Source organism: Xenopus laevis, chromosome 2S, assembly GCF_017654675.1.
Source record: "Xenopus laevis strain J_2021 chromosome 2S, Xenopus_laevis_v10.1, whole genome shotgun sequence".
Taxonomy (NCBI): domain Eukaryota; kingdom Metazoa; phylum Chordata; class Amphibia; order Anura; family Pipidae; genus Xenopus; species Xenopus laevis.
This window is the reverse complement of record NC_054374.1, coordinates 130143199-130168267: the sequence shown is the minus strand read 5'-3', so window position 1 is coordinate 130168267 and position 25069 is coordinate 130143199. Positions and strand designations below refer to the sequence as shown.

General features: G+C 38.5%; 1 protein-coding gene across 4 annotated transcripts in view; it reads left to right on the top strand.

Annotated features, from left to right (window-relative positions):
• The first annotated feature begins 727 nt into the window (after window positions 1–727).
• The window catches only part of timeless.S (timeless circadian regulator S homeolog), a 39236-nt gene continuing 14894 nt past the window's right edge, over window positions 728–25069 (top strand). Inside the window, exons 1-13 of one of the 4 annotated variants that reach the window (XM_041584396.1) lie at window positions 728–809; window positions 5344–5492; window positions 7626–7779; window positions 9333–9447; window positions 9946–10008; window positions 11438–11539; window positions 12764–12919; window positions 14535–14668; window positions 16796–16883; window positions 17925–18101; window positions 19103–19320; window positions 20253–20356; window positions 22830–22999. In XM_041584396.1, coding sequence (XP_041440330.1) covers window positions 5396–5492; window positions 7626–7779; window positions 9333–9447; window positions 9946–10008; window positions 11438–11539; window positions 12764–12919; window positions 14535–14668; window positions 16796–16883; window positions 17925–18101; window positions 19103–19320; window positions 20253–20356; window positions 22830–22999 — 1578 coding nt within the window. In that variant the 5' untranslated portion in view covers window positions 728–809; window positions 5344–5395. Of the gene's footprint in view, window positions 810–3768; window positions 3974–5343; window positions 5493–7625; window positions 7780–9332; window positions 9448–9945; window positions 10009–11437; window positions 11540–12763; window positions 12920–14534; window positions 14669–16795; window positions 16884–17924; window positions 18102–19102; window positions 19321–20252; window positions 20357–22829; window positions 23000–25069 lie in introns of those variants that run through there. The other 3 variants (XM_041584397.1, XM_018250037.2, XM_018250036.2) reach the window with 3 other exon arrangements.

Genomic DNA, 25069 nt, shown 5'->3' with positions numbered 1-25069 from the left:
AAATGTGCTTTTATTCATATTTATATGAACCTGTGAATAAAAGCACATTTATTTCACCTTTAAGAATGAGTGCGGGTCCATTTACTGAATTATATATATATATATATATATATATATATATATATATATATATATATATATATATAGTAAGTTTTAGTAAGATATATATATATATATATATTAATCCTTGAGAAAGGTCCCCAGGAGGGACCGAAACGTCGGATTGTAATGTGATAAATAAAAGTTGTTATACTTTGAAAATGAGAGTGCGGATCCTTCATCATTCATACTACAATTATTGATCAAGCACCTCCAATCAATTACTGTCAGAGGTGCGGGCACTCCAAGAAATTACTATATATATATATTATATATATTTTATTACTAAAACTTCATTGCTGATAACTAACACAGGAATGAAATGAAATGTTCAAAGAAAGCAGGCATGTGCTTTGCAATCTGATATCCTGACTTATCTTTTTAATTCTGTATTTCGCTCCGTCATCTTATAGTTTTCTATTTCTTTCCATGTGAAATGCCTGACCCCTGTTTATGTGCAGCAGGATGGCTAGGAATCTAGGTTAGCAGAGGCCTTGTGGGTAAATAGATCTCTTGCATAACCTACGTTATGTGATGTGCCCTCCCATGCTATACCCACCCCCTGCCCACCCCATTGTGTGAGCTGCTCAGTATTTCTTGCAGTTGCTCCTGCTATCAGTACTGGAAGAGAAGGCAGATTTCAAGTTACAGTGCCAAGTCCAGGCCAGACCATCAGGTTCTGCAACATCCTACATTTTGCTCATGGGCAGGTAAGCTGACACTGCCAGTATGCAAAGTGGAAACTTTAGGAGCAAAGCGGAAACTTTAGGAGCAAAGCTTAACAAAATTGCATTTTCAGCAAAAAAATGCTTTCTTAATCTCTCACCACTGGACGTTTGATTTGAAGGATTTTAATCCATCGATCGAACGATTTTTGTTCGACCTAAAAAACATTAGAAAGCCTATGGGGACCTTCCCCATAGGCTAACATTGACTTCGGTAGCTTTTAGGTGGCGAACTAGGGGGGGTCTAAGTTTTTCGAATGGTTGAATAGTCAAACGATTTTTACTTCAAATAGTTGGAATTGAAGTCAGGCCCGGACTGGTACGCATTTTAGGACATCATGCGTTTGGAGCATGCGTGACTACAAAGGCAAACAATGTGCTATGCTCCGTTTAGGGTCTCCCTCACAAGCTGCCTTCCAGTTGTCTGTTTGATTTCAGACAGTCCCTCTCCAGTCTTGCCCCCCCCCTCACAGTCACCCACTGTCTCAAGTTTCACAGCTCCTCATGTCAGCTCTGTCCAGCTTTCTCCCTTCACGGTGCTTCTCCTCCCTCCCTGCTTGCAGGGTCCCTCTCTGCTCTAAGGCCCCCCTCCCTGTAACACATTCTCTCGCTCCCCCCTCCGACTTTCAATCCCCAGTCTTGTTCTCTGTCCTACTCCCCCTCCTCCAATCTATCTCCTTTACCTGCTGCAACTGATGACATAAACCATGGCAAGCAAGAAGGCAAGGGCAGAATACAGCAAAGAAATTCAAATAAAGGTAATCAGCCCCCCAAAAAAGAGGGAAACATAAGCAGAAAGCTGAAATCAGGGGAGGGGGGTGGTCTTGGCAAAGGCATAGCATATTAATAAGTGTCGTTTAGTAATATGTAAGCAAAGCCATTCTTTACATTTTAAGGCACCTACAAACTGTAAATTATAATTCATAATGTACCCCCTAATTTATAAAGATAAGTGATCACCTCGGAGTTATGCGGTGCTTTTATATGGTCACATAACTCCTTGGTGACTTATAATATCTTTATAAATTACAGTAGGGGGTACATTATCCACTATATAATATATATGTATAAATATATATATATGCATATGAAATATGCGTGTGTGTGTAAGTAAAAGACCAGCACGCATTTATGTGTGGGCTGCTTTGATTTTTTTTGCCAGGGCTGCTTTTTACTCTCAGTCCGGCCCTGATTGAAGTCGAAGGTCGAAGTAGCCCATTCGATGTTAGAAGTAGCCAAAAAAACATTGAAATTCAACGTTTTTTTCCTCTATTCCTTCACTCGAGCTAAGTAAATGGGCCCCCTGAAGTGCATTCAGTGAGGGGTAAGAAGTGGTGGAGCTAGAGGCAGGATGACAATTAGATCTGGCAACCCTGTTCACTGGGCACTAGTTTGCAAAAAAGACTTTAAGTTTTTTGTCAAATAGAGAGAAGATGCAGCAGGTATTGTAGTCAAACAGAAAAAGTTGAAACTAAAAATTACTTGGATATAGACCTCAGTAGACAATAGCTCATATGTTGGAGTCCCCTAGTGAACAAATAGAGGTATAGCCTCATTCAATGCAAAAAAAATATCCAGGAAACATGCTTTAAAGTTAAAAAATACAAATTTATTACATATTATAAAGTATCAAAAAAAAAGTAGCCTAACGTGTTTCATGCTTACTTAGCACTTAGTCATAGACAATCTCAAGATTGCCTATGACTAAGCATGAAAAGCGTTAGGCTCCATGAGGGTTTTTTTTTTGGATACTTTATAATATGTGATAAATTTGTATTTTTTAACTTTAAAGCATGTTTCCTGGGTATTGGAATGAAACAGAAAAAGTTAATGTGTTTCATCCCTGCTACAGGTCAGCGTTCTGATGACAGAAATAAAAGATAAACAAGCAGGGGCGGAACTAGGGGTAGGCAGAGTAGGCACCCGCCTAGAACGCTATAATGAGGGGGAATTTTTTGGTTTGCTTGACCTTTAATATTTTTACAATTTTATAAACTGCCTGTTCTTGCCGGTGATTTGTACTGCAGGCAGAAGCACTTCCCACCTCACTCTTGGCAGTTGCTGGCACAGGGCACATATTTGTGGGCAATATCATGGCTGCTGCTTGCACAGGTAAACAGATGATATTTGGCAATATGAGGGATTTTTGGCTGCTGCTGGCACAGGTACTGATCGGGGGCAATATGAGGGATTGGCTGCTGCTGGCTCAGGTATATGGGCCATTATGGTGGCTGCTGGCACAGGTACACAGATGTTTGGGACAATTTGATGGCTCTTGCTGGCACAGGTACAAATTAGGGGCAATATGATGGATTTTTTGGCTGTCACTGGAAATGGTGCAGTTTGGGGGTAACAATATGATGATGGATGTTTTGGCTTATGCTGGCACATATTATTTGTGGTACGTATTTGGGATCTTGAGAGCAATCTAAGAGATTTGACTGCTGTTGGCACAGGGGGGCAATATGAATGGTAAGGTGGGAAATGGTAATGCCATGGGGGGCACTGATTGAAGCCATTGCCTAGGGTGCCAAAATACCTTGGCCAGTGGCGTAACTAGATATTACTGGGCCCCACAGCAAATTATTTTTCAGGCCCCCAAAATGTTTAGAGGTTGACTTGTTTCTCCAATATTTATTGAAATTGTATATGAATTAGGGCCTCGTGGGGCCCCTATACCTCCTGGGCCCCCCTGCAGCCGCAGGGTCTGCTTCCTCTATAGTTACGCCCCTGACCTTGGCCCAGCTCTGTAACCAAGAAACTATAAAGACACAAGCAGAGGCATCTCTGGTGGCTATTGTTGGTAAACTCAGGAAAATAATGAAGTGTTTTTTTTTTTTCTTACTTGCCCTACGCTACGACCTGACGCCAGAACAGACTAGCGCTTACACTTCTACACTGTGAGCCCATCCTTGCTCGTCATTTTACTCAGGCAGCGGCGCTCGCTTCCCTGGTTTTATACATTTAGAGTTATGACGCCACCGTCTCGCGAGACGAGACTTGTGAGTTGGGAAGTAGCTGTCAGGCGGGAGCTGAATATTGTTCGTGTTCCGGGAAGTTCAAACGTTGTCTCTTGATTGCTGGGCTGTGTTAAGCAAATCGAGACTGTCCCGCGGGAAGCGGGACAGCTGTGCGGTAGGCAAATACCTGTAACTGCTAGTAACGGGGTGTGCTAGTGTGTGATGCAATTGCGTCCATTCAGTGTCACGCCTGAGACTTTTTACATGTGTTATCCCGTATTGATATTGCTGTTAAGTCTTGTTGAGCCGTGTGTCATTACTGTGTGTGAATTCGTGGGGCTGCAGTTCCATTCTATACATAAAGGCGCGTTAACTTAGTTATAAAATGACTCATTCTAAGCAACTTCTCAATTGGGCTTCAGTTTTCCTGTTATTTTCCTAGCTTTTAAATTATTTACATTCTTCTGACTCTTTCCAGCTTTCAAACGGGGGTCACTGACCCCATCTAAGAAAACAAATGCTCTGAAAGGCTACAAATGTATTGTTATTGCTGCTTTTTATTGCTCATCTTTCTATTCAGGTCATCTCGTATTCATATTCCAGTATCTTATTCAAATCAATACATGGTTGCTAGGGTCATTTGGACCCTAGCAACCAGATTGCTGAAATTGCAAACTGGAGAGCTGTTGAATTAAAAGCTAAATAACTAAAAAAAATCCAGTTTGAAATTTCTGCAATACGGTGTCCTTAAAAAAAACTAGTGCCCTTAAATAATGATGCTGGCTACAGTTTCTTTACTTCACAATTTTTTCCAAATCTTGTTTCTGCTGTAGGAATACGGAGACAAATTTGAGTGGGTATCTTGAGTCTTTTCCATAGTCCCCAGCCTACCACTTTTAATTGGTTTTTCAGTGTGATGCTGTTTAATAGAACTCACTGTAGAATGTTGACATTTAAAATGGGAATTGATGCTAAAGCTACTCATTTATAAGTTACCTGAATGGGTGAAAGTTGTTAAAAGCTATGCCTGTACTATAATTAAAGGAGACGTATAGGATAAATGAAAAAACCATAATTTTGTAGTCAATTATAAGTAATATATGGTGTTGCTTTTACATGGTGCTAAAAATTATTATCTTTAAAATCCCCCTTTATTGGAGCTCCCTATAGATGTTCTCTGGTCCCTGTCTGTGTTTCAAATGAGGGGTGGGTGTGTCCTAATGGTCTCTGCTAGAAGCACAGTAGGAGGGGGACAGCCAATCACAGCCCTGCAGTCACGCAAACAGGCTTCAGTTCCCTATCAGGTCCTGCTAGCTATTGATTGGTTCCTGTCCTACAGTAGAGTGAGCAGGGAAAGGGCGGGATTATTAGGTTTTTTGCAGAAATATTCAATAAATCAGCCTGAAACACTAGTTTTTTTTTTTAAGCACAATTTTTCTATATCTAATAAGTATAATGCACTGGTACATTCTTATTTTTTTACACAAAATGTCTCCTTTAAGGAATATGTTGTAAATGAAGTGTTTACAGCATTGGTAACACCTATTTCTTTCTTTTAGGTAACATTTGAGGTTCTACCTTTTTTTTAATTTTTTAAGCTGCAATAGATTTATGGACTTGTACATGATGAACTGTGAATTGTTAGCAACGTGCAGCGCCTTAGGGTACCTGGAGGGGGATACTTACCACAAAGAGCCTGACTGTCTTGGTAAGTTAAGACTGGCAAATTGTTGTTACAATGTGAACGTGAATTTTCCGATCAATTATCTTAGAATGGTTTATGTGAGTGATTAAAATACATAGTACAAGTATGGGACCTGTTATCCAGAATGCTCAAGACCTGGGGTTTTCCAGATAACCGATCTTTCTGTAATTTGGATATTCATACCATAAGTCTACCATAAAATCATGTAAACATGAAATAAACCCAATAGGCTAGTTTTGCTTCCAATAAGGCTTAATTATATCTTAGTTGGGATCAAGTACAAGGTTCTGTTTTATTATTACAGAGAAAAATAAAATCATTTTAAAAAAATTTGAATTAGTTGATTATAATGGAGTCTATGGGAGATTGCCTTTCTGCAATTCGCAGCTTTCTGGATAACTGGTTTCTGGATAATGGATCCCATACCTGTAGTAGCTTTATCATGTTTATGCAAACAAGAGCAATAAGTAAACCACACATTATTTGCTTTAAAAGCAATGCTTTTAATCTGGAAAGCATGTAGTAGAATTGGTAACATAACTTTGCTATAGCATTTTTGAACGGTTGACCTATTTTAGTGAAGACATTTAAAGCAGTGGTTTCCAAACTGTGGGACTAGACCCTCTAGGGTTACTTGGGGCAGATGGCACTCAGCCTAAAGGCCAGTTAGGGGAGAATTGTGGTCAGTGGCTATTTGCTTAATAGATAATAGATACATCTGAATTCCCAGCTTTAATGTCGTTTACTGTAAGATTTTGGATTCAGCACCTTAATACACCTCTGAATTGTGTCTGTATGTTACCCTCCCATTTAGAATGTAAGCCCTACGGGGTAGGGTCCTCTAGCCTTTTGTTTCCTTGACACTGAGCACTTAATCTGTATTGTAATTATATTTTTTATATTTATGTAAATTGTATTTCTAATAATGCACTTATTGTTACTTTTTATTCCAGTGACCCCTTGTTTGTTACTACTAATTTATTGTTTTGCTGTACAGTGCTTTGCCCTTGAGGAGCGCTTAACAAATAAAAATATACATACATACATACATACATACATACATACATATGCATTTGATATTCTGGGAACAATGAGTGAATGATTAAAACACCAATATTTTGTGACATTAAAGTGTGGCTTCAACCAAATGAGTTTGACAATCAATGGTTTGAAGTCAATGGTAGATGATATTTACTTGCATGTTCCAGATTACTATAGGAATATCCACATACTGAATTGTACAGATAACTACCATGATTGTCCTCAATAGTGGCAGAAATATTCTCAATTTAAAGCATGTTTTGTATTCACTGAAATAAGGTTCTTCGATGGGGAAGGACATTTTGATTACTTGGTTCTCTCAGAGAATGATACATTGCTGACTTAACATTCAACAAATACAAAGCAAAAAATAAATTGAATTGATGTTATTATTGCTCAATAATGCTGGTGATTCCAAATGTCCTGTCCTCCTGTATTCATTTTGGGGGTATAGTTTCCCATAATCTGGCCTGTGAACATGCAAGGGATAATTTATCAAGTACAAGTACTATGCATGTTATTAGGCTTAAAATAACACCCGTCAGCACAACACATATGACACTCCACTATGTACAGCTGTAGAGTTGCTGTGTCCCTTATAGTGCTTTGGGTGCAGAGCATCATGGATTTTAGTCTAAGGCAGTGATCCTCAACAAGTAGCTTGTGAGCAACATGTTGCTCCCCAACCCCTTGGATGTTGCTCACAGTGGCCTCAAAGCAGATGCAAGAAGTTTTGGTTGTATAAAAACCAGGTGTACTGCCAAACAGAGCCTCCTGTTGGCTGCCAGTACACATAGGGGCTACCAATAGCCAATCACAGCCCTTATTTGGCACCTCCCAGGAACATTTTTCATGCTTGTGTTGCTCCCCAACTCTTTTTAAAATTGAATGTGGCTCATGGGTGAAAAAGGTTGGGGACCCCTGGTCCAAGGGAACCCTGTAATTAAAAATATCCACATAATACTTTTAATTACTTATGGGGTAAACTGATGTCCAACCCACCGCTCCAGCTGTAGTGGATGTATAGCATTACAAGTTAGCCATCATCATCTTAAAACCCTGTAAATAATCTTTATATAATGTTTTCTTTCACAGAGAGTGTAAAAGATTTAATTCGTTACCTACGCCATGAGGATGATACAAGAGACATCAGACAGCAGCTTGGTGCTGCACAGATACTGCAGAATGATCTTATTCCCTTGGTTATCCAGCACCACAATGATAAACAACTGTTTGATGCTGTAATCAGGTACAGTTGACTTGTTCTTAACTACTATAATAATAATTAACAGAAATATGTGGTGTATTGTTACTGAGCCTCATTTTTGCATATGGTCTTTATTTATTGTTAGTTATTCATATAGCGGCAACATATTTATATAATAGGCAATCTAAGGGAAAAGCCTACTTTTCACTTTACTGCGTATGTGCACCCATTCTGGAGCCATAAAAAAAACCCACAATAAGTAAAAGGCAATGTGATGCTCCTAGTGTAGTACCCCAAGTAGGTGCAAATTGAGTGAGCCGAGAGCAGTGGCCTAATGTCTCAGGAAAGTGAGTGAGGTTGAGTGCCTACCTAGTGACCTTTCCTTCTAGTACCATACGAAACTCCCTTGATAACCATGATACCGTGTTGTGGCGTAATTGATGTTTTCCTTCAAAATGCTTGCTACTCTGCATGTGCCATTGTCATGCAAATGATGACACCAGTTGGCAAAAAAAATATTATCCCCATCCAAAGCTGCGGGCTAATGGAGCCTGCACTCTGTTTGGGGTTAACAGTAGTTTTTGTTTATTTTTTTAAAATTGCCCCCCACCAGCACTAGCAAACTCACACCAGGATGATGGAGCTGCCAGTGTGAGAGACCATGTTGGTCAGAGCACATGTGCATAACGTGCTTCTGAGGTCATGTGCATGATAAGCAAGTTGCGGCATTTGCTCATTATGCACACGCGTGTGCCACAACATGGCTGCTCGAACTGAGAGCTCCCTCCCAGTGTGGGTGGCATAGGGGTGGCAATTTTAAAACCCGTTGCCCCCAACTGGAGTGTGGGCTCTATTGGCCCGTACCTTTGGTTGGGATGATATTTTTTGGCAACATGTGCCCTTAACAATAAAATAATATATGTGATTTGCTGGCTGTGGATGCAGTAACAGCTGCTTATCATAAATGATGAGATTTAGTCGCTGAATGTGTCCAAAGTTACTGGTCCAGGAACAAATTGTCATTGTGTTGGAGTCAGGAAGAAATTAGTAATTTTTTTTCTTCATCTCTGTGGATAAAAATAAATGTAACACTCAGTTTGAATTTGAAATTGGTTGTCAAAGGCACTGGTTTTAACTTTTCTGGTAGTTGCCCTACCCATCACTAAGGAAGGCTCTGGTGGAAAAATGGAATATTAGCAAGCTTCCCAATTCAACGGTCTCTGGTCAGACCCCCTTGCAGTTTCTCCCCCCTTTTAACTCTGATTGTTTCACCACTGTAAGGTGGAGGAGAAACAGTGGTCTGGGACTATTTTTTGTTCTAGGCCCTCTGGTTAGGGTGAACTTCATTTTTCAACAAGGCACAAATTTATAACCCTAAGTTGTTTCTGTCCTTTTTGTTGTAGGGTTTTATTTTGCTGATGTACAGAATGCTTTATTATGGATTTATTTCACATAATTATTTTACCTAAATTTGCCTCAAAAGTAGGTTTATATTTAAAATCTGTTATTGACACCTTGGTGGCAAAATGTGAACTGTTAAAGTCGTTTTGATCATAGCATCATGACTATTGTTGTTTGATATTCGAATTTATCAGGTTGACGGTAAATCTAACACAGCCAGCACTTTTATGTTTTGGGAAAGTGCCTCAGGATCCTACATTTCGACACCATTTTCTGCAAGTTGTTTCATTTCTACAGGCATACAAGGAGGTGAGTGTCCTGTATTCTAAATCACAATTCACTGCAATCCATAAATACAAACTGACACAAGCGCAAGACAACTTTGCAGTATAGTTTTCTCTTTCATCCCCTTAGGCTGTGGGCACACAGGCTGAAGGACTCTCAACCTGTGTATTTTTGCAGGCTGAGAGAAACGGGTCTTCTCCTTGCCCCTGCTCCATTGATTTGAATCTGATCAGCCTGCGTGCTGTCACACACAGCTGAGTGAAACTGAGGTCAGCCTGGAGATGTTGCTATTTGTCTATTTGGGCTCACCTTGGCTTCAGCTCTGCCGTGTGCGGTATCTGTATTGACGTCTGATATCCATATTGATGGATATCAGAGAGTGGCCAAATTACATTGATCCATCTAATTAACTCATTTGGGATTATACATGTCTGGATGTATGGCTGGTATACACCCTTCTATTGTAGAACTCTGCAGAATATGTTGGTATTGTATAATACTGTGCTTATTTTCACTTTTCAGGCATTTGCAAATGAGAAGCTGTTTGGAGTCTTAAGTGAAAAACTGTATGATTTACTGCAGATGGTAGGTATCCTATATGTGTGGCGGTTCTGTTATCTACACCCCCCCAACAACCATAGCTATTCTAAGGCCAAGACTTTAATTTGGGTTATAAGAACATCAAAAAACTGGCATTTATAGATATAGTTAATTGTTTAACTGTACTACAAAAATGAAGAATCAAAGCTGTAAATATTTTCCCTTTGTTCTCATTGTTTCACAACCGTGTCTATAAAGACTTGCACATATTTAAAACCCAGTTAAAGGTTTAATTTTTTCAAGTTAGTAAAGTCTAAAATAGAATAAGGCTAGAAATGCTGTATTTTGTATACTAAACATAAACATGAACTTACTGCACCATAAGCTTAATCAAACAAATAATTTATGCTTTCAAAATTGGCCACAGGGGATCACCATCTTGTAACTTTGCAAGACCAAGACTATGCACATGCTCAGTGTGGTCTGGGCTGCTTAGGAATTGTAATAAATGATCAAAATAGCATAAGTCAACTAATAATATCTGCCAGAAGCCGATACAGCAAGACTGATTAATAATCAGAATAGGCAGACTGCACTGTGGCCTGTGTTGTCATGTAATCTAATGTGGATTTTATATTTTTTGTATTGTTTAATACAAACTTCCTCCAACTCTGCAGAACCAGTGGCTGCAGCAAAATAATCCTCCAAATAGAATCCCAGTTTATCTGTTTAAATCTGGCTCCATTATCTTTGTCCCTGCAGCTGGAGTTGGACACAGTAAATGGGATGTAAAGGCAAAAATAAAATCCAATACTAGGGATGCACCGAATCCACTATGTTGGATTCGGCCGAACCCCCGAATCCTTCTCGAAAGATTCGGCCGAATTCCGAACCGAATCCTAATTTGCATATGTAAATTAGGGGTGGGAAAGGGAAAACACTTTTTACTTCCTTGTTTTGTGACAAAAAGTCACGCGATTTCCTTCCCACCCCTAATTTGCATATGCAAAATAGGATTCAGATTTGGTTCGGCCGGGCAGAAGGAATACGAATCCTGCTGAAAAAGGCCGAATCCTGGATTCGGTGCATCCCTATCTGAATACAAATCTCTACACACTCGCAAACTGCTCTACAGGGAAACAAAAAAAGCTGCTGGAGTTCTGCATGGCTGGGAAGTAAGGCGGGGGCTCCCCCTGCTGTTCATAAGTATGGTTCCCTGCAGACTAGTTAGGGACCACTATCCACAGCAATAAATGAAGGGAGAATTGCACTGCACTGCAAACGGCTTTTAATTAAAGTATATTGGGGATGGGGTTTTTTTTCATTAAAGAAAGTAAAAATGGGATTTTATTTTTTTGCCTTTACATGCCATTTAATACTTTTTTTTTGTTTCAGAAGAATAAAACATCTTAAGTTAAAATCGGTTCATAATTTTGTTCTTGACATTTACCTGTTTTCAATTAAAATAATTCAGGAATGGGAGCAACGAGAGGAAGAACATAATTTGCTAATAGAAAGGATTCTTCTTCTAGTGCGTAATATTCTCCATGTACCCCCTGACCCAGAGGAGGAGAAAGTAAGTTATCTATCTATCTATCTATCTATCTATCTATCTATCTATCACAAGAACAAAACATAAAGTAATGTCAATGTACAGGTTTTGATCAAGAAATCACAAAACACATTGATTTTTCATGAGTAAAACAATAGGCAAAAATTATGTTCAAAAGTCATTGAACTCATGTTAAACAATACTGCCCCTTCAATTGATAATCTGCTTACTTACCTTACTATAAATAATGTGTATATCAGACATTAAGTATGTGACGTTAAGTTGAACAGATAATGAAACTCCACAAATCTAACAATATTGGCATTTTACTTCTATTATATTTACACAGTTAACAGCTACAACCCATGGAATGTATGCTTTTTTAACTGATGTCAGAGAGTAACATATAAAGCCTCACCATTTTTCCAGATCTACTTCTAATAACACAAACTCTGGTCTTTCTACTTCAACCTTCTTTAATTTTTCTCACCTCTCTGGTTTCCCTAGTACAGTGTCCAATTTTTCTCTTGTACATTAAAGGGGTAGTTCAGTTTTGAAATACCTTTTAGTTGGGGGCGGTTCATGTTTTAATTATTTAGCTCTTTGTTCATAATCTCTCTAGGGCCCAATTTACTATAGTAACCAGACTGGTTTTAATGTGACACTGTAATATGAATGAGAGCCTGAATAGAAATTAAATATAAAATAGCTTACAGAACAACAAAAAGACAGAAGAGGAATGGAAATGATTAAATTCTAAAATAAAAAAATTAACACAAATTGAAAATTTGAAAATAGAATATTTAGTCACCAATATGTATTAAATGTAGTTTAAAGGCGAACTGACTTTATGTTAGATAATCTAGTATTATGCTAAATTTAATTTTTAAGTTTTGTCTGTTTGAAAAGTTAACTTGCCAAATTAAAGGAAGAAAACAATGTGTGGCCTTCTTTTATGGTAACAAACTTTTTATGTAGTGAGTACCATAACTACTGCTATTTTATTTTCCGAAACTCCGGTTTTTCCCTCATAACCAAAATTTGTATTGTGCAAAAAAAACCTTGTGCCCATTACTATGAATGGAAGTTCGTTGGCTTCTTTGAAAGCACTGGGTCTCATTTTTTTGGGGGTGACTCTTTGGTGTCCTTAAAAACGAGTGCACTGTGTTAACATTAAAAAGAAAGCAGTGTAATGAATGACCTGTTGATAAATGTTAATGTGTTTATGAATACCTCTTTCCCTTTCAGAGTGTGGATGATGATGCTAGTATTCATGACAGAGTGCTTTGGGCAATCCACATGAGTGGGATGGATGATCTAATTAAGTTTTTGGCCAGCTCAGAGACTGAACAGCAATGGAGTATGCATGTACTGGAGACTGTATCTCTCATGTTTAGAGACCAGGTAACCTAGTCAATGCTCATTTAGAAATGGATGTGTTTGTTGGTTCATCATATATAGTAGATCTTTGATGATGTCTTTTTAAAGGACATGTCAACTCCTACAACAAAAATTTTATAAGCGATATGGCTCGTTACATGTCTTACATACCTAGTATTGCAGCCCTTGAAAAGTGATCCGTTAAGCAGCTCTGTTGATTTTGGCTGCCTGCCGCTGTCCTGCACTATCTGCCTCTCTCCCCCCTCCCTTCGGAATGCGAGCTGTAGTTTGGCGAGACGCATATGCGCACTTGTCTAAACTAATCTAGCACATGCGCAGTTTAGTTGAATCGACCTCGGCAAAGCCATCCAGCCGCACCTCTGTGTCTTCATTCCGCCAATCAAAAAATAGCATTGGCTGTTGTTATAGTGACTGTATTCTGCCAAGCTTTGGCTCTCTGCTCCCCCCACCCTTCTAGCACATATTTCTTCGTGCTGACTGCAGGGAGCAGAGCAAGAGAGCGCGGGAGACATTAACTATTACACTGCCAACCAGGATAACTACTGTATGTAAGTTATTAACAAGTTAGCAAATCGACGGATGGGAGTATTGGCGCATGCGCATTGCTAATAGGAAGAGCGCAAGCATGAAAAAATGGCCGCTGGTTAATGAAGGCGCAGGGAGGCAAACAATGCTTCAGTGCAGGGTAGGTAGAGCGTTTTTCCAAGTAAAAATAATGCGGTTCGATTGGGGCTAAGGTAGGCTACACAGGCATGGTAAAAGTCAAAAACGGCTTGACATTTCCTTTAAGGGAAAAGAGCAAAACTCTTCCTGTATAATCAGCTAAGCAAAGAAGCACATAAATTGGAATTGAAATAAATTGGTATAGGGTACCGCTTGCCCAAAACAGCTCTCTGTCTCTGACAAAGTCTGTTGTGTGGCTAGATCATCTTAATACATTATATTTAGAAATATATAATAATAATAATAATAATGGACATTTTTATTAGATAACTACAATCAATTTTTACCATTGTATAGTGCAGTTGTATTGCTGCCTGTGGAGAATGTCTCAGTAGAACAAACATGATTTCATTGCCATGCACATGTGCAAAAGCAGAGAAGAATTTCAGGCATGTGCAACCTGTGACCTTCCAGATATTCGGCTTTCGGGGGGTAGAGATGTTGTTTTTTACAAAAAAAAATCTGGGCCAAATGTTGCCTGCCCCAATAAACACAGATTTAAGAGGAAAATAATTTCCCTTTCAGTATGAGTTCAGTTGTATTGTACAAGTAAAGCCAAATGTCTGAAATTCTTAATATAAAATGCAGGTTCATCGATGCTGTTATTAAAATTGAAAAGTATATGCAGGCATGGGATCTCTTTTCTGGAAACCCAATATCTAGAAAACTCCAAATAGGAAGGTGATCCCCCATAAAGTCTGTTAAAACCTTTTTTTTTTTATCTTTGTAATGATTGGCATAACAATTATTTTGGGTTTCCTTAATGTTAGAATACCTTGTAGCAGATTTAAGGTATGTTGATTCAAATTGCAGAAAAAAACCCTTTTACTGAAAACCCTAGGTCATAAGCGTTCGGGATACTAGATCACTTCCCTGTATTTCCCTTCCCCTTAAGATTGCAGAGCATTTAGCTGCAACTGGGCAGACACGTTCAACTGCAGAGCGAGACACTGATATTAAAAACTTGGAGATCCTGAGGCAGCGGGAAATGGCAGAAAAGAAGAACAGAGTGTTTCAGCGTGGGACCCGGTGAGTTCTAAGACATTTTTTGTTGTACTTGTATTTAATGGGTAATTTCCCATTTATGTGTAAAAAAGCCTGGTTGCTCACGTTCTCCTTAAAGGAGAACTAAACCCTAAAAATTAATATGGCTAAAAAATAACATATTTTATATACTGAACTTATTGCACTAGCCTAAAGTTTGTTTCTCAATAGCAGCAATGATCCAGGACTTCAAACTTGTCACAGGGGGCCACCATCTTGGAAAGTGTTTAAAAGTGACACTCACATGCTCAGTGAGCTCTGGGCAGCTGTTGAGAAACTAAGCTTAGGGGCATCGCAAATTATCAAGCAGAAAATGAGGTTGGACTGTAATATAAGCTGATGCTACAGGGATGATTATTACATTGTGATGCTAGTTACATTGTGCTTCCATGTAGTAATTATCTGTATTAATTACTAATCAGCCTTATGTTGTGACATTTATATGTATTCAGTATATTGTGCATTGGTCCCTAAGCTCAGTAAGGGACAGCAGCTCAGAGCATGTTCAGTGAATCATAAATTAAAAAAAAGATGGGGAGCATATTTGGAGACACAGTTCTTCACTTAAAGAGCTGTGGTTGCCTTGGGCTGGTACTGAAACCCAAAACATAATGTACAACATTTCTAGCTACTTCTTTAGTTATGTTTTAGTTCTCCTTTAAAGGAACAGTTCAGTGTAAAAATAAAAACTGAGTAAATAGGTTGTGCAAAATTAGAAATGTTTTTAATATAGTTAGTTAGGCAAAAATGTAATGTGTAAAGGCTGGAATGACTTGATGTCTAATATAACAGAACTCAACTTTCTGCTTTTCAGCTCTCTAACTCTGAGTTAGTCAGTGACTTAAAGGGAGGCCACATGGGACATAACTGTTCAGTGAGTTTGTCAATTGATCCTCAGCATTCAGCTCAGATTCAAAAACAACAGTTATGACCCATGTGCCCCTCCCCTCAAGTCACTGATTGGTTGCTGCCTGGTAACCAATCAGTGGAAACCAAGAGAGCTGAAAAGCAGGAAGTAGTGTTCTGGCTATTATGTTAGACATCCAGTCACTCTAGACTTTATACTTTACATTTTTCACTAACTAACTATATTTAAAACAGTAATGCACAGCCTACCCAGTTTTTGTTTTTATATTGAACAATTCCTTTAAAGTGTAATAGAAGTGACTTTTTTCTGGTAAGTCATACAGTGTGTTTTATTATTGTATATTAGAAAGTTGCCCATTTAAACAGGATTTAAACCCACAATAATGAATTAAAGGGAAAGGAAAGCCTCAGCATGAGTCATAGCCACATGCTAGGGCGCATTAAAAAGAGTGCATACGTACTTACCAAGTGTCCCTTATATGCATCCAGTCCTCAGCAGCACAACAGCGATTAAACATTTTTAAAGACATGGCTTATGTCATATCTAATTACAAGCTGCGTTCAGAGTCAGACCAAGACTATACACTCCTATTTTACGGAGCTTCTGAAGCAGCTGGAAGCAGAAAATTTTAGCCACGCAGCTTTTATCTTGTCTTTGCTGCCTTGAAAGACAAGTAGCTTTTGTACTTTATTATTACAGCGCACAAAAACTGATTTCTTAGGCAGGATCAATGGGTATGGATCAATCGGCTACAATCCTCCCAGAATACTCAAATATCCCCAAGATCACTGAAGCCAAAGTAAGGAATTTAGAGCAGAATCAATATAGCGTTTGGCATGGGGCTCTTGTGGACTGTTTTTGTTTTGGGAGTTTCCTTGTTCTTTAAGACTACAAAGAGGGTTTGGAATTTTAGACTTTTAATACATAATGGCGTTATAAAGTTTGGTAACAATACAGTTTTCTGTGTGTGCCATTCTGCTCTGATCATGTGTTAACAGGAAGCAAGCCCACTTGGATAATGCTTATTTTTTTTAAAAGAGAACATACTTCTTAATTCATAGAGATATTTGTTTTAACAAGCTGAGATCCTTTGACTTTCATGAGATGCTTGGTTCTTTCTGGCACCTGATGATGCTCTGTAGAGGAGCACTGATTAGCCATAAATCATACTGTACTACATTTGTACTTGTGCAAATGTCCTCTAACTATCGTTTTGTCTGTTACTGTTTCATGTCCTTCCTCAGGCACTCTCGCTTTGGTGGCTCTTACATTGTTCAGGGACTGAAATCTATTGGGGACAAAGATGTTGTTTATCACAAAGGCCTTCACAATGTGAGTGTTTCTCTTCTGCAGCTAGTTTTCCAAACATCTTATTCTCCTTTATATATCTATACCCAGTCCTTCCTTCACTTCAGCTTCAAACTGAGCTAAATAGTTAAAGCAACATCTTCTCCCATAGTACTTTACAGAGTAAGGGGATACAAATACAAGACAAAAGACTCCATCATAATCAAATAATCCAAATTTTTTAAATTGATTTTTTTTTCCGCTGTAATAAAAAAAGAGTACTTGAGCCAAACTAAGATGTAATTAATCCTTATTGGGAGCAAAACCAGCCTATAGGGTTTAATTAATGTTTACATGATTTTCAAGTAGTCTAAAGTTGGCCATAGATGCAAAGATCTGATCGTACGAATCGCGGATTCGTACGATTTTCAGGCCGTGTGTGCAGAGTCCCGTCATTTTACGTCCCACGGAGATCGGTCATTTGGTCGATCGGACAGGTTAAAAGATTTCTGTCGGCTACGGGTAATATCTCTGAATGTATTGCTGATCATACAAATTTCAGAGGGAGACTGTGTCACCAGCTTTGTCAGACATAACTTTCGTACGATTGCTGTCAGGAGCAGAACATCGACTGATCTGTTCTTTTGTACTTTATTTGATCGGAGTGGTTAGTGGCAGGTCGGGAGATGGGGAAGTCTGATCGTACAATGATTTGTACGATCGGATCTTTGCATCTGTGGCCATCTTAAAGGTATGAAGATCCAAATTATGGAAATTATGGAAATTATCCAGACAATCTCAGGTCCCGAGCATTCTGGATAACTGGTGCTATACCTGTAAAGGCAAATATTTCACCAAAACAGATGCACATAGTGACGGCTGCTTATTAGACAATAGGGGAGGGCCCTGCTTGCTTTTACATTTTTTCACTGCAATATGCATTTCGTAGCTTAGTTCTTTTCAACTTGTATCTCTCCAGCTCATATGCAGTTTAATCTCTGTTTAAAAAACAAAACAAAAAAACAGCTAGCTACTTGATATTTTCAATTTTTTAAATTACTTTTCACCTATATGAAATTTTCATAGTTCAAGAATTACACTCATGACCTTGGAAAAGAAATGCGTAGAGTCCCAAAAAGAAAGCAGCAGGCCAAGGACACAGAGGCACGTCGCCGCTCTGCACTCAATGTTCGATTGTTTCTAAAGGAGTTTTGTGTTGACTTCCTAGAAAATTGCTACAATCGACAGATGTACATTGTGAAAGTAAGTAAGGGGTGGCTCTGTTTTGTATAAATATTACCATTCCGTTGCTGTTTTTATTTTAATGCTTGTGTGTGCTGTGAAAGTAAGGATACAGAGTGCCTGCAGGAAACAGGTTGGGTTATTGATCTTCTTGCATTAAAATCCATATGAGATGTACTGCAGGCTCAGAAGAAGGTTAGTAAGCAAACGGGGTACCAAATTACATTATATACTTGTTGCCGTTATATAGTATAACCTTGGTGTTTGAAACAGTGGTTGTCAAACTTTTTCAGTTCAAGCCCTCCTTGTAGGTCTGCCCTTTTGTCAGGGAGAAACAATATTAGAGTTAGTCAAACATTGATGTAGCAAGCATCCAGCAATTGTGCCAAGAATATCTAGGATAGCAAATAATTCATTCCTAACTGAAATTTAGATTAAAATTTGAGGTGCATCCAGGTAAGCAAGGCTGTATCCCGTATAGAAATCCGAATAAGACTTCAGGCTAAGCCCTACTTCCTCTTTACCAGGGCCCTCTGTTTTGGAAAACAATGTGTTAAAGGGTCATTTTCATATGCTGAATTATAAATTTTAAAAACTATTAATTTGTTTGAATGGCTCTTCCTACTGAGTAAATCAAGGGCACTAGTAACAACTGAAAACACTGACTCTTACAAGACTATGGATATTTTATTTTTTTAAATGGTAAGAAGCACCGTAACTCCTGGTCATACGAATAAAAATAAATATAAATAAATAAGGCTTTGTGCAGAATCAGACATCCAGATCAAAACGGCTCTTATAATCGGCATGTCTTTATTCTTATTTTATCCTTCTTTAATTGTTCAAATAATGTATATCAATTTGAAATACACTCCTACAGTCTCATTATAGTGTTAGGGCAGGGCATATACAGTATGTAAGTGAGTGCTTCACTTTTTAAGGCTAGAAACAGCTGTTTGACAACTTACATGTGTTTGGGAATCAAGCTAGCAAACAGTTTTTTTCCTATAATTTATCTGAAGGATAATCTGATTCGTGAGAAGGCACAGCAGCATGATGAAACATACTACTTGTGGTCCATGGCTTTTTTCATGGGGTTTAATCGCCTTTTCCACTTCAAACCTGAGCTTGTGTCCGAGACAGTGAGCATTAGGACCTTCCACTTCATAGAACAGAACCTCACAAACTACTATGAAATGATGCTGACCGACAAGAAGGAGGCCACATCATGGGCCCGGCGGTGAGTAAGATACAGTTCTCGGTATGAATTTTAGTAGTTTGCTTTTTTTTGTTTCTAATTGTATGCGTTGGCCAATACCAGGCAAAAGGAAATTAATACTATGAGTGCACAACCTGCATATTTTTATATCTTACTACATGTTAATGCCTATGCCTAAAGGTAGGCCTATCTGGAATAAAAGGTGGTGCTTTGTGTAATCAGACTATAACATAATAAAAGGCCTATAGCTGGTCATATGGCTGTAGGAAAGTCTAAATGGACAAGCTGAAACAGTCAAGAAAATGGTTCAACTCATACGATTAGCTTACTAAGTAGGGATGCACCGAATCCAGGATTCAGTTCGGGATTCGGCCATTCAGCGGGATTTGGATTCGGCCGAATCTTTCTGCATGGCCGAACCGAATCCTAATTTGTGTATGCAAATTAGGGTCAGGGAGGGAAATCGTGTGACTTTTTGTAACAAAACAAGGAAGTAAAAAATGTTTTCCCCTTCCCACCCCTAATTTGCATATGCAAATTTAGATTCGGTTCGGTATTCAGCCGAATCTTTCGAGAAGGATTCGGTGCATCCCTGTTACTAAGCAAGAGGTTGCGCCAGTTTCTGGCTGACCTCAGCTGTTTAACATTCCTTAACATCTGATCCTAAAAGAGGCTCTATTTGCTCAGATCCTGGGAAACTCTGCTAGCCTTAGAACAGCTGGTTTCCTTTCTAATGAAGTTTCCTTTCTAATGTCAAAGTAAAACTATAAAACAAAATGTCTGTTTCTCAATATTTTGCAATTATTTTAATTAGTGGATATAATATTATTCAAATTTGTTTAATTTTTAGGTATAGAGATTAGATGCTGTATTATGATCAGTTTAAATGTGGGAATGTTTTATTTAGTATATACCTTTTTAAAGTTAAAGTGACTGTTTTCTTTCCCTGCTAGAATGCACCTTGCTCTGAAAGCTTATCAGGAGCTCCTGAGCACTGTTCATGAGATGGACCATTCCAAGGAAGAAGCTGTGCGAGAAAGCAGCAAAATCATTAAAAGTGAGTCACTTTCTAACAACCCTTTGTTACTACATATCCATCTAAAAAAAACCTAGGCTAATTTGTAGTACATAGTTACCACTGACATTTATTTTGGGTGGCACACAATAGTGTGGCAACATTGCATTTAGAATTTGTCAGATTATGTGTGACAGTTTGTAACTGCAATATGCAACTTGTATCTCCACTTACTGTACATGCTGTTAAATGGCTAAAATGTTTGGAAATAAGAGTTACTTTAAAAAGGCCCCTTCTTCGGCTATGACATGCTTTTCCCCATAGTTCTATGTCTCTTGGCAAGTTTAAAGGAGAAATAAACCCTTTACCCAAAAAAAAAAACCCTACCCCTCACCCCACTTAGACCCCTCTCCCCCAGCCTAGCTGCCCCCGGGGAAATGCCCCTAACTTTTTACTTTCCCCTCGGTGCAGAGTCACAGCATCAGAGTTCACCGCAGCCATCTTCCGGTTCTTCAGTAAGCTGAGACGGAGACCAGCGAATCGGCGCATGGGCAGTTGGAGCAATTTACAGGTTTGCGGCAACTGTGCATGCGCCGAAATGGACAGAAATTTCCGAATCGCGCTGCAGTGAACTCCTATGCTGTGACTATGTACTGAGGGGTAAGTATAAAAAGTTAGGGGCATTTCCCCAGGGGGCAGCTAAGCTGGGGAGGAGGAGGAGGGAGGGGGTTCTACGTGGGGTGGGGAGTAGGGTTTTTTTTGGTAAAGGGTTTGTTTCTCCTTTAAGATGACTTTTTGAACAGGCCTTGTGTAGGCTTCCATTGTGTAGCAAGTAGCCGAAAATGTAGAAAGGTAATCTATGGCCACAGGTTGCTCATTTCTAACTTAAAAACACTACAAGTTATTGGTTGTTTCCTACCAATTTTACTACTACAGGCATGGGATCCAATATCCGGAAACCCGTTATCCAGAATGCTCCAAATTACGGAAGGCTGTCTTCCATAGACTCCATTTTATCCAAAAGTTTTAAAATTTTCCTTTTTTTCTATAATATTAATAAAACAGTACATTGTACATGATCAAAACTAAGATAAAATGAATCCTTATTGGAAGCAGAAACAGCCTATTGGGTTTATTTTATATTTACATGATTTTCTAGTAGACTTAAGGTATGAGGATCCAAATTATGGACAGATCCGTTATCCGAAAAAGCCCCAGATCCCAAGTATTCTGGATAATAGGTCACATACCTGTAATTTCTATTTCTAATTTACACTGTTTACATTACAAATAATTCACTCTACCACACACATTTATTTGTTCTGGAATAAAATTTTTATTTTTTAAGTTGTACTAAATGTGTGTAGGCAGCCATCCCAGGTCATGTGTTTTCCGTAAAAGCCAGCACTTCACAATGGAACTCCTTTCAGATAAGCTATAGTTTTTAGTTCTCCATAAAAAAGGAAAGTTGTGCTCACCACTAACTCTTAAACCATCTGGCGGGGGTGCAATGAGACTGTGAGCACAAAAATCATACAGACAAAGACAAGAGGTTCTCTGCACTCGCCCATTATGGATATATGTAGGACATAGAGACATTTTATACTTTGAGCTACTAAAAAGTACCCTAACAAAACTGGCATTGTGCATATATTGCAATATATTTAAGCTGGTTAATTATGTCAGTCATCCTCTGGCCAGTCCCGCCACTCGGATCACCTGACTGTAACTGGTGATTCCGCTGGTGGCAATGGGTAACTTTTAAGAAGTTTTAACTTTGAAAGCAAGCAAGTTGCAGTTAAAACTTGGTCACTGTGTAAAATGTATAATGAAGCAGTAGAATTAATTATGAGAGGAGTGATAGAGGACTGGTCTGACCAGAGATGACCATCTTAATTGTATTGCAATATATGGACAAACAATGTTTGTTTTTTAAAGGGGAGGACGTTTTTAGTAGCTTAAGGTACAAGACTCAATGTCTTTGATATAGTAATAATGGGTTGAGTGCAGCGGACCTCTTTTTTTTTTTTTTCTCCTACTCAATGCAACTGGGGGAGTTGTGGATGGGCTTGGGTGGTTTACTATTGAGTGCTATTCTCATATAAAATACTAGGTGTGCATATTTCCAATAAAGGTATCAGTAAGCTGTTTTCTTGTTACCTTCCCTTGTTCTACTGATGGGCTGCTGGAGGGAAACGGTGATATCACTCCAACTTGCAGTGCAGCAGAACACTAGTCAAATGACTCGGGCACCTGAGAAACTAAAATCATATCTAGCCCCATTTCAGATTTTAAAATTAAATATTATAAAAATCTGTTTGCTCTTTTGAAAAACAGATTTCAGTGCAGGAATCTGCTGAATCAGCATTATTAACTGATGCATATTGGAAAAAAACATGCTTTCTCGTGATGGAATCCCTTTAAAGATGGTAGTTTTCATGATACTTTTCTGTTTTCCAGATGTACAGTTAACTTTTTTTTTTTTATTGTCTCCTTCTGTTTTTTCCCCCCACAGATAACATTTTCTATTTAATGGAATACCGGGAGCTCTTTCTAGCCCTATTCAGAAAATTTGACGAGACTAAGCAGCCACGTTCCTTCTTGAAGGATTTGGTAGAGACAACACATTTGTTTCTTAAAATGCTGGAAAAATTTTGCAAAGGGAAGCAGAATGTGGTGGTGCAGGTGAGGGAGAACCAGGATATCAAATTGCCAGTCTGCATTATATTTGTCTGTTTTTTGTACTTCACATGTATGTGTGTGTGTGTATATGTATATATATATATATATATATATATATATATATATATATATATATATATATATATATATATATATATATATATATATATATATACATACAATTCTGTTAAAGGAAAACTAAACCCTAATAATTAATATGGTTAAAAATGCCATATTTCACATAATGAACTTATTGTACCAGCTTAAAATTTCAGCATCTCAATAGCAGCAATGATCCAGGAGGGTCACCATCTTGGAAAGTGTCTGAGACTCTAACATGCTCAGTGGGCTCTGAGCAGCTGTTAAGAAGCTAAGTTTAGGGGTCGTTGCAATTTATAAAGTTTGGCCTGTAATATAAGCTGATGCTACAGGGCTGATTAACTTCTGATGCTAGTTGTTGATTTCTGGGGGCAGCCATTCAATTATCTATATTGAGTACTAATCAGCCTTATATTGTGACATTTCTATTTTGAATAAACCAAATATTGTAAGCTGTTCCCTAAGCTCGGGTAACTGACAGTAGCACAGAACATGTAGAGTGAATTAGCAGAAAAGAACACAGGGAGCTACTGGGGCATCTTTAGAGACACAGATCTTCCCTGCTAACAGGCTGAGGTTGCCTTGGGCTGGTACAGAAACCCAAAACATAATGTATAACAGTTATAGCCTACTTCTGTAGTTAAGCTTTAGTTCTCCTATAACAAACAGCATAACTATGTTCTCATGAACAGAATTCCTATTTATTTTGTTGTGACATGGTTTATTTGGTGAGGTACTGCCATCCAAACAACACTACTAGTCTCATCATATCTCATACTAGTCCTTTGTTTAAAAGAGCTCAATCAAGGAGTAATTCATTCACACAAATGTCCATTAAACTGGTCTTTGGATTTATTTTAAAACTGGTGCATTATTATTAAACGTTATTTTTTTTAAAAAAAACATCCATTCAAGATAAGGCAAGCTGCTCAGGAACTTGATTCACGGTTTCATACTTGGCGTGCAGGACTGCCGTGTTTAATCTTTCAGTCTACAAATTGCTGTGAAATAATTGTTTCTAAAGCTTAACTAATGAAGTAGCTAGAAATGTTGTAGATTCTGTTTTGGGCTTTTGTACCAACACAAAGAAACCACAGCCCTTTAACAGTAAAGCAATATGCCTCCAAAGATGCCCCAGTAGCTCACCATCTTTTTTTCTGCTGATTCACTGCACATGCTCTGTGCTGTTGTCACTTACTGAGATTAGGGACCCACTCACAATATACAGTACACATAGAATATAAATGTCACAATATAAGGCTGATGAGTAAATAATGAGATAATTGTTTTTAAAGGAGAACTAAAGCTTAACTAAAGAAGTAGCTAGAAATGTTGTAGATTATGTTTTGGGCTTCTGTACCAACCCAAAGCAACCACAGCCCTTTAGCGGTAGAGCTATATGCATCCAAAGATTTCCCAGTAGCTCCCCATCATTTTGCTTCTGATTCACTGCACATGCTCTGGGCTGCTGTCACTTATTGAGCTTAGGGACCCACTCACAATATACAGTACACATAGAATAGAAATGTTACAATATAAGGCTGATTAGTAATTTATACCGATAATTACTAAATCAGCTCAGAAACCAGTGCAATTAGCATCAGAATCTAATAATCAGCCCTGTAGCATCCACTTATATTACAGGCCAACCTTATTTTCTGCTTGATAATTTGCAATGACCCCTTAGCTTAGCTTCTCAACAGCTGCTCAGAGCCCACTGAGCATGTGAGTGTCGCAGACACTTTCCAAGATGGTGACCGCCTGTGACAATTTGAAGTCCTGGATCTGCTATTGAGACGCTGAAACTTTAGGCTGGTGCAAGTTCAGTATATAAAATATGGCATTTTTAGCCATATTCATTTTTAGGGTTTAGTTCTCCTTTAACGTTTACCTCTAGTTGCTGATTTGTTGTACATGTTGGGTTAATTAATATCATGCTAATAGTAATGTAACGACATGACAAAATGTAAGTGT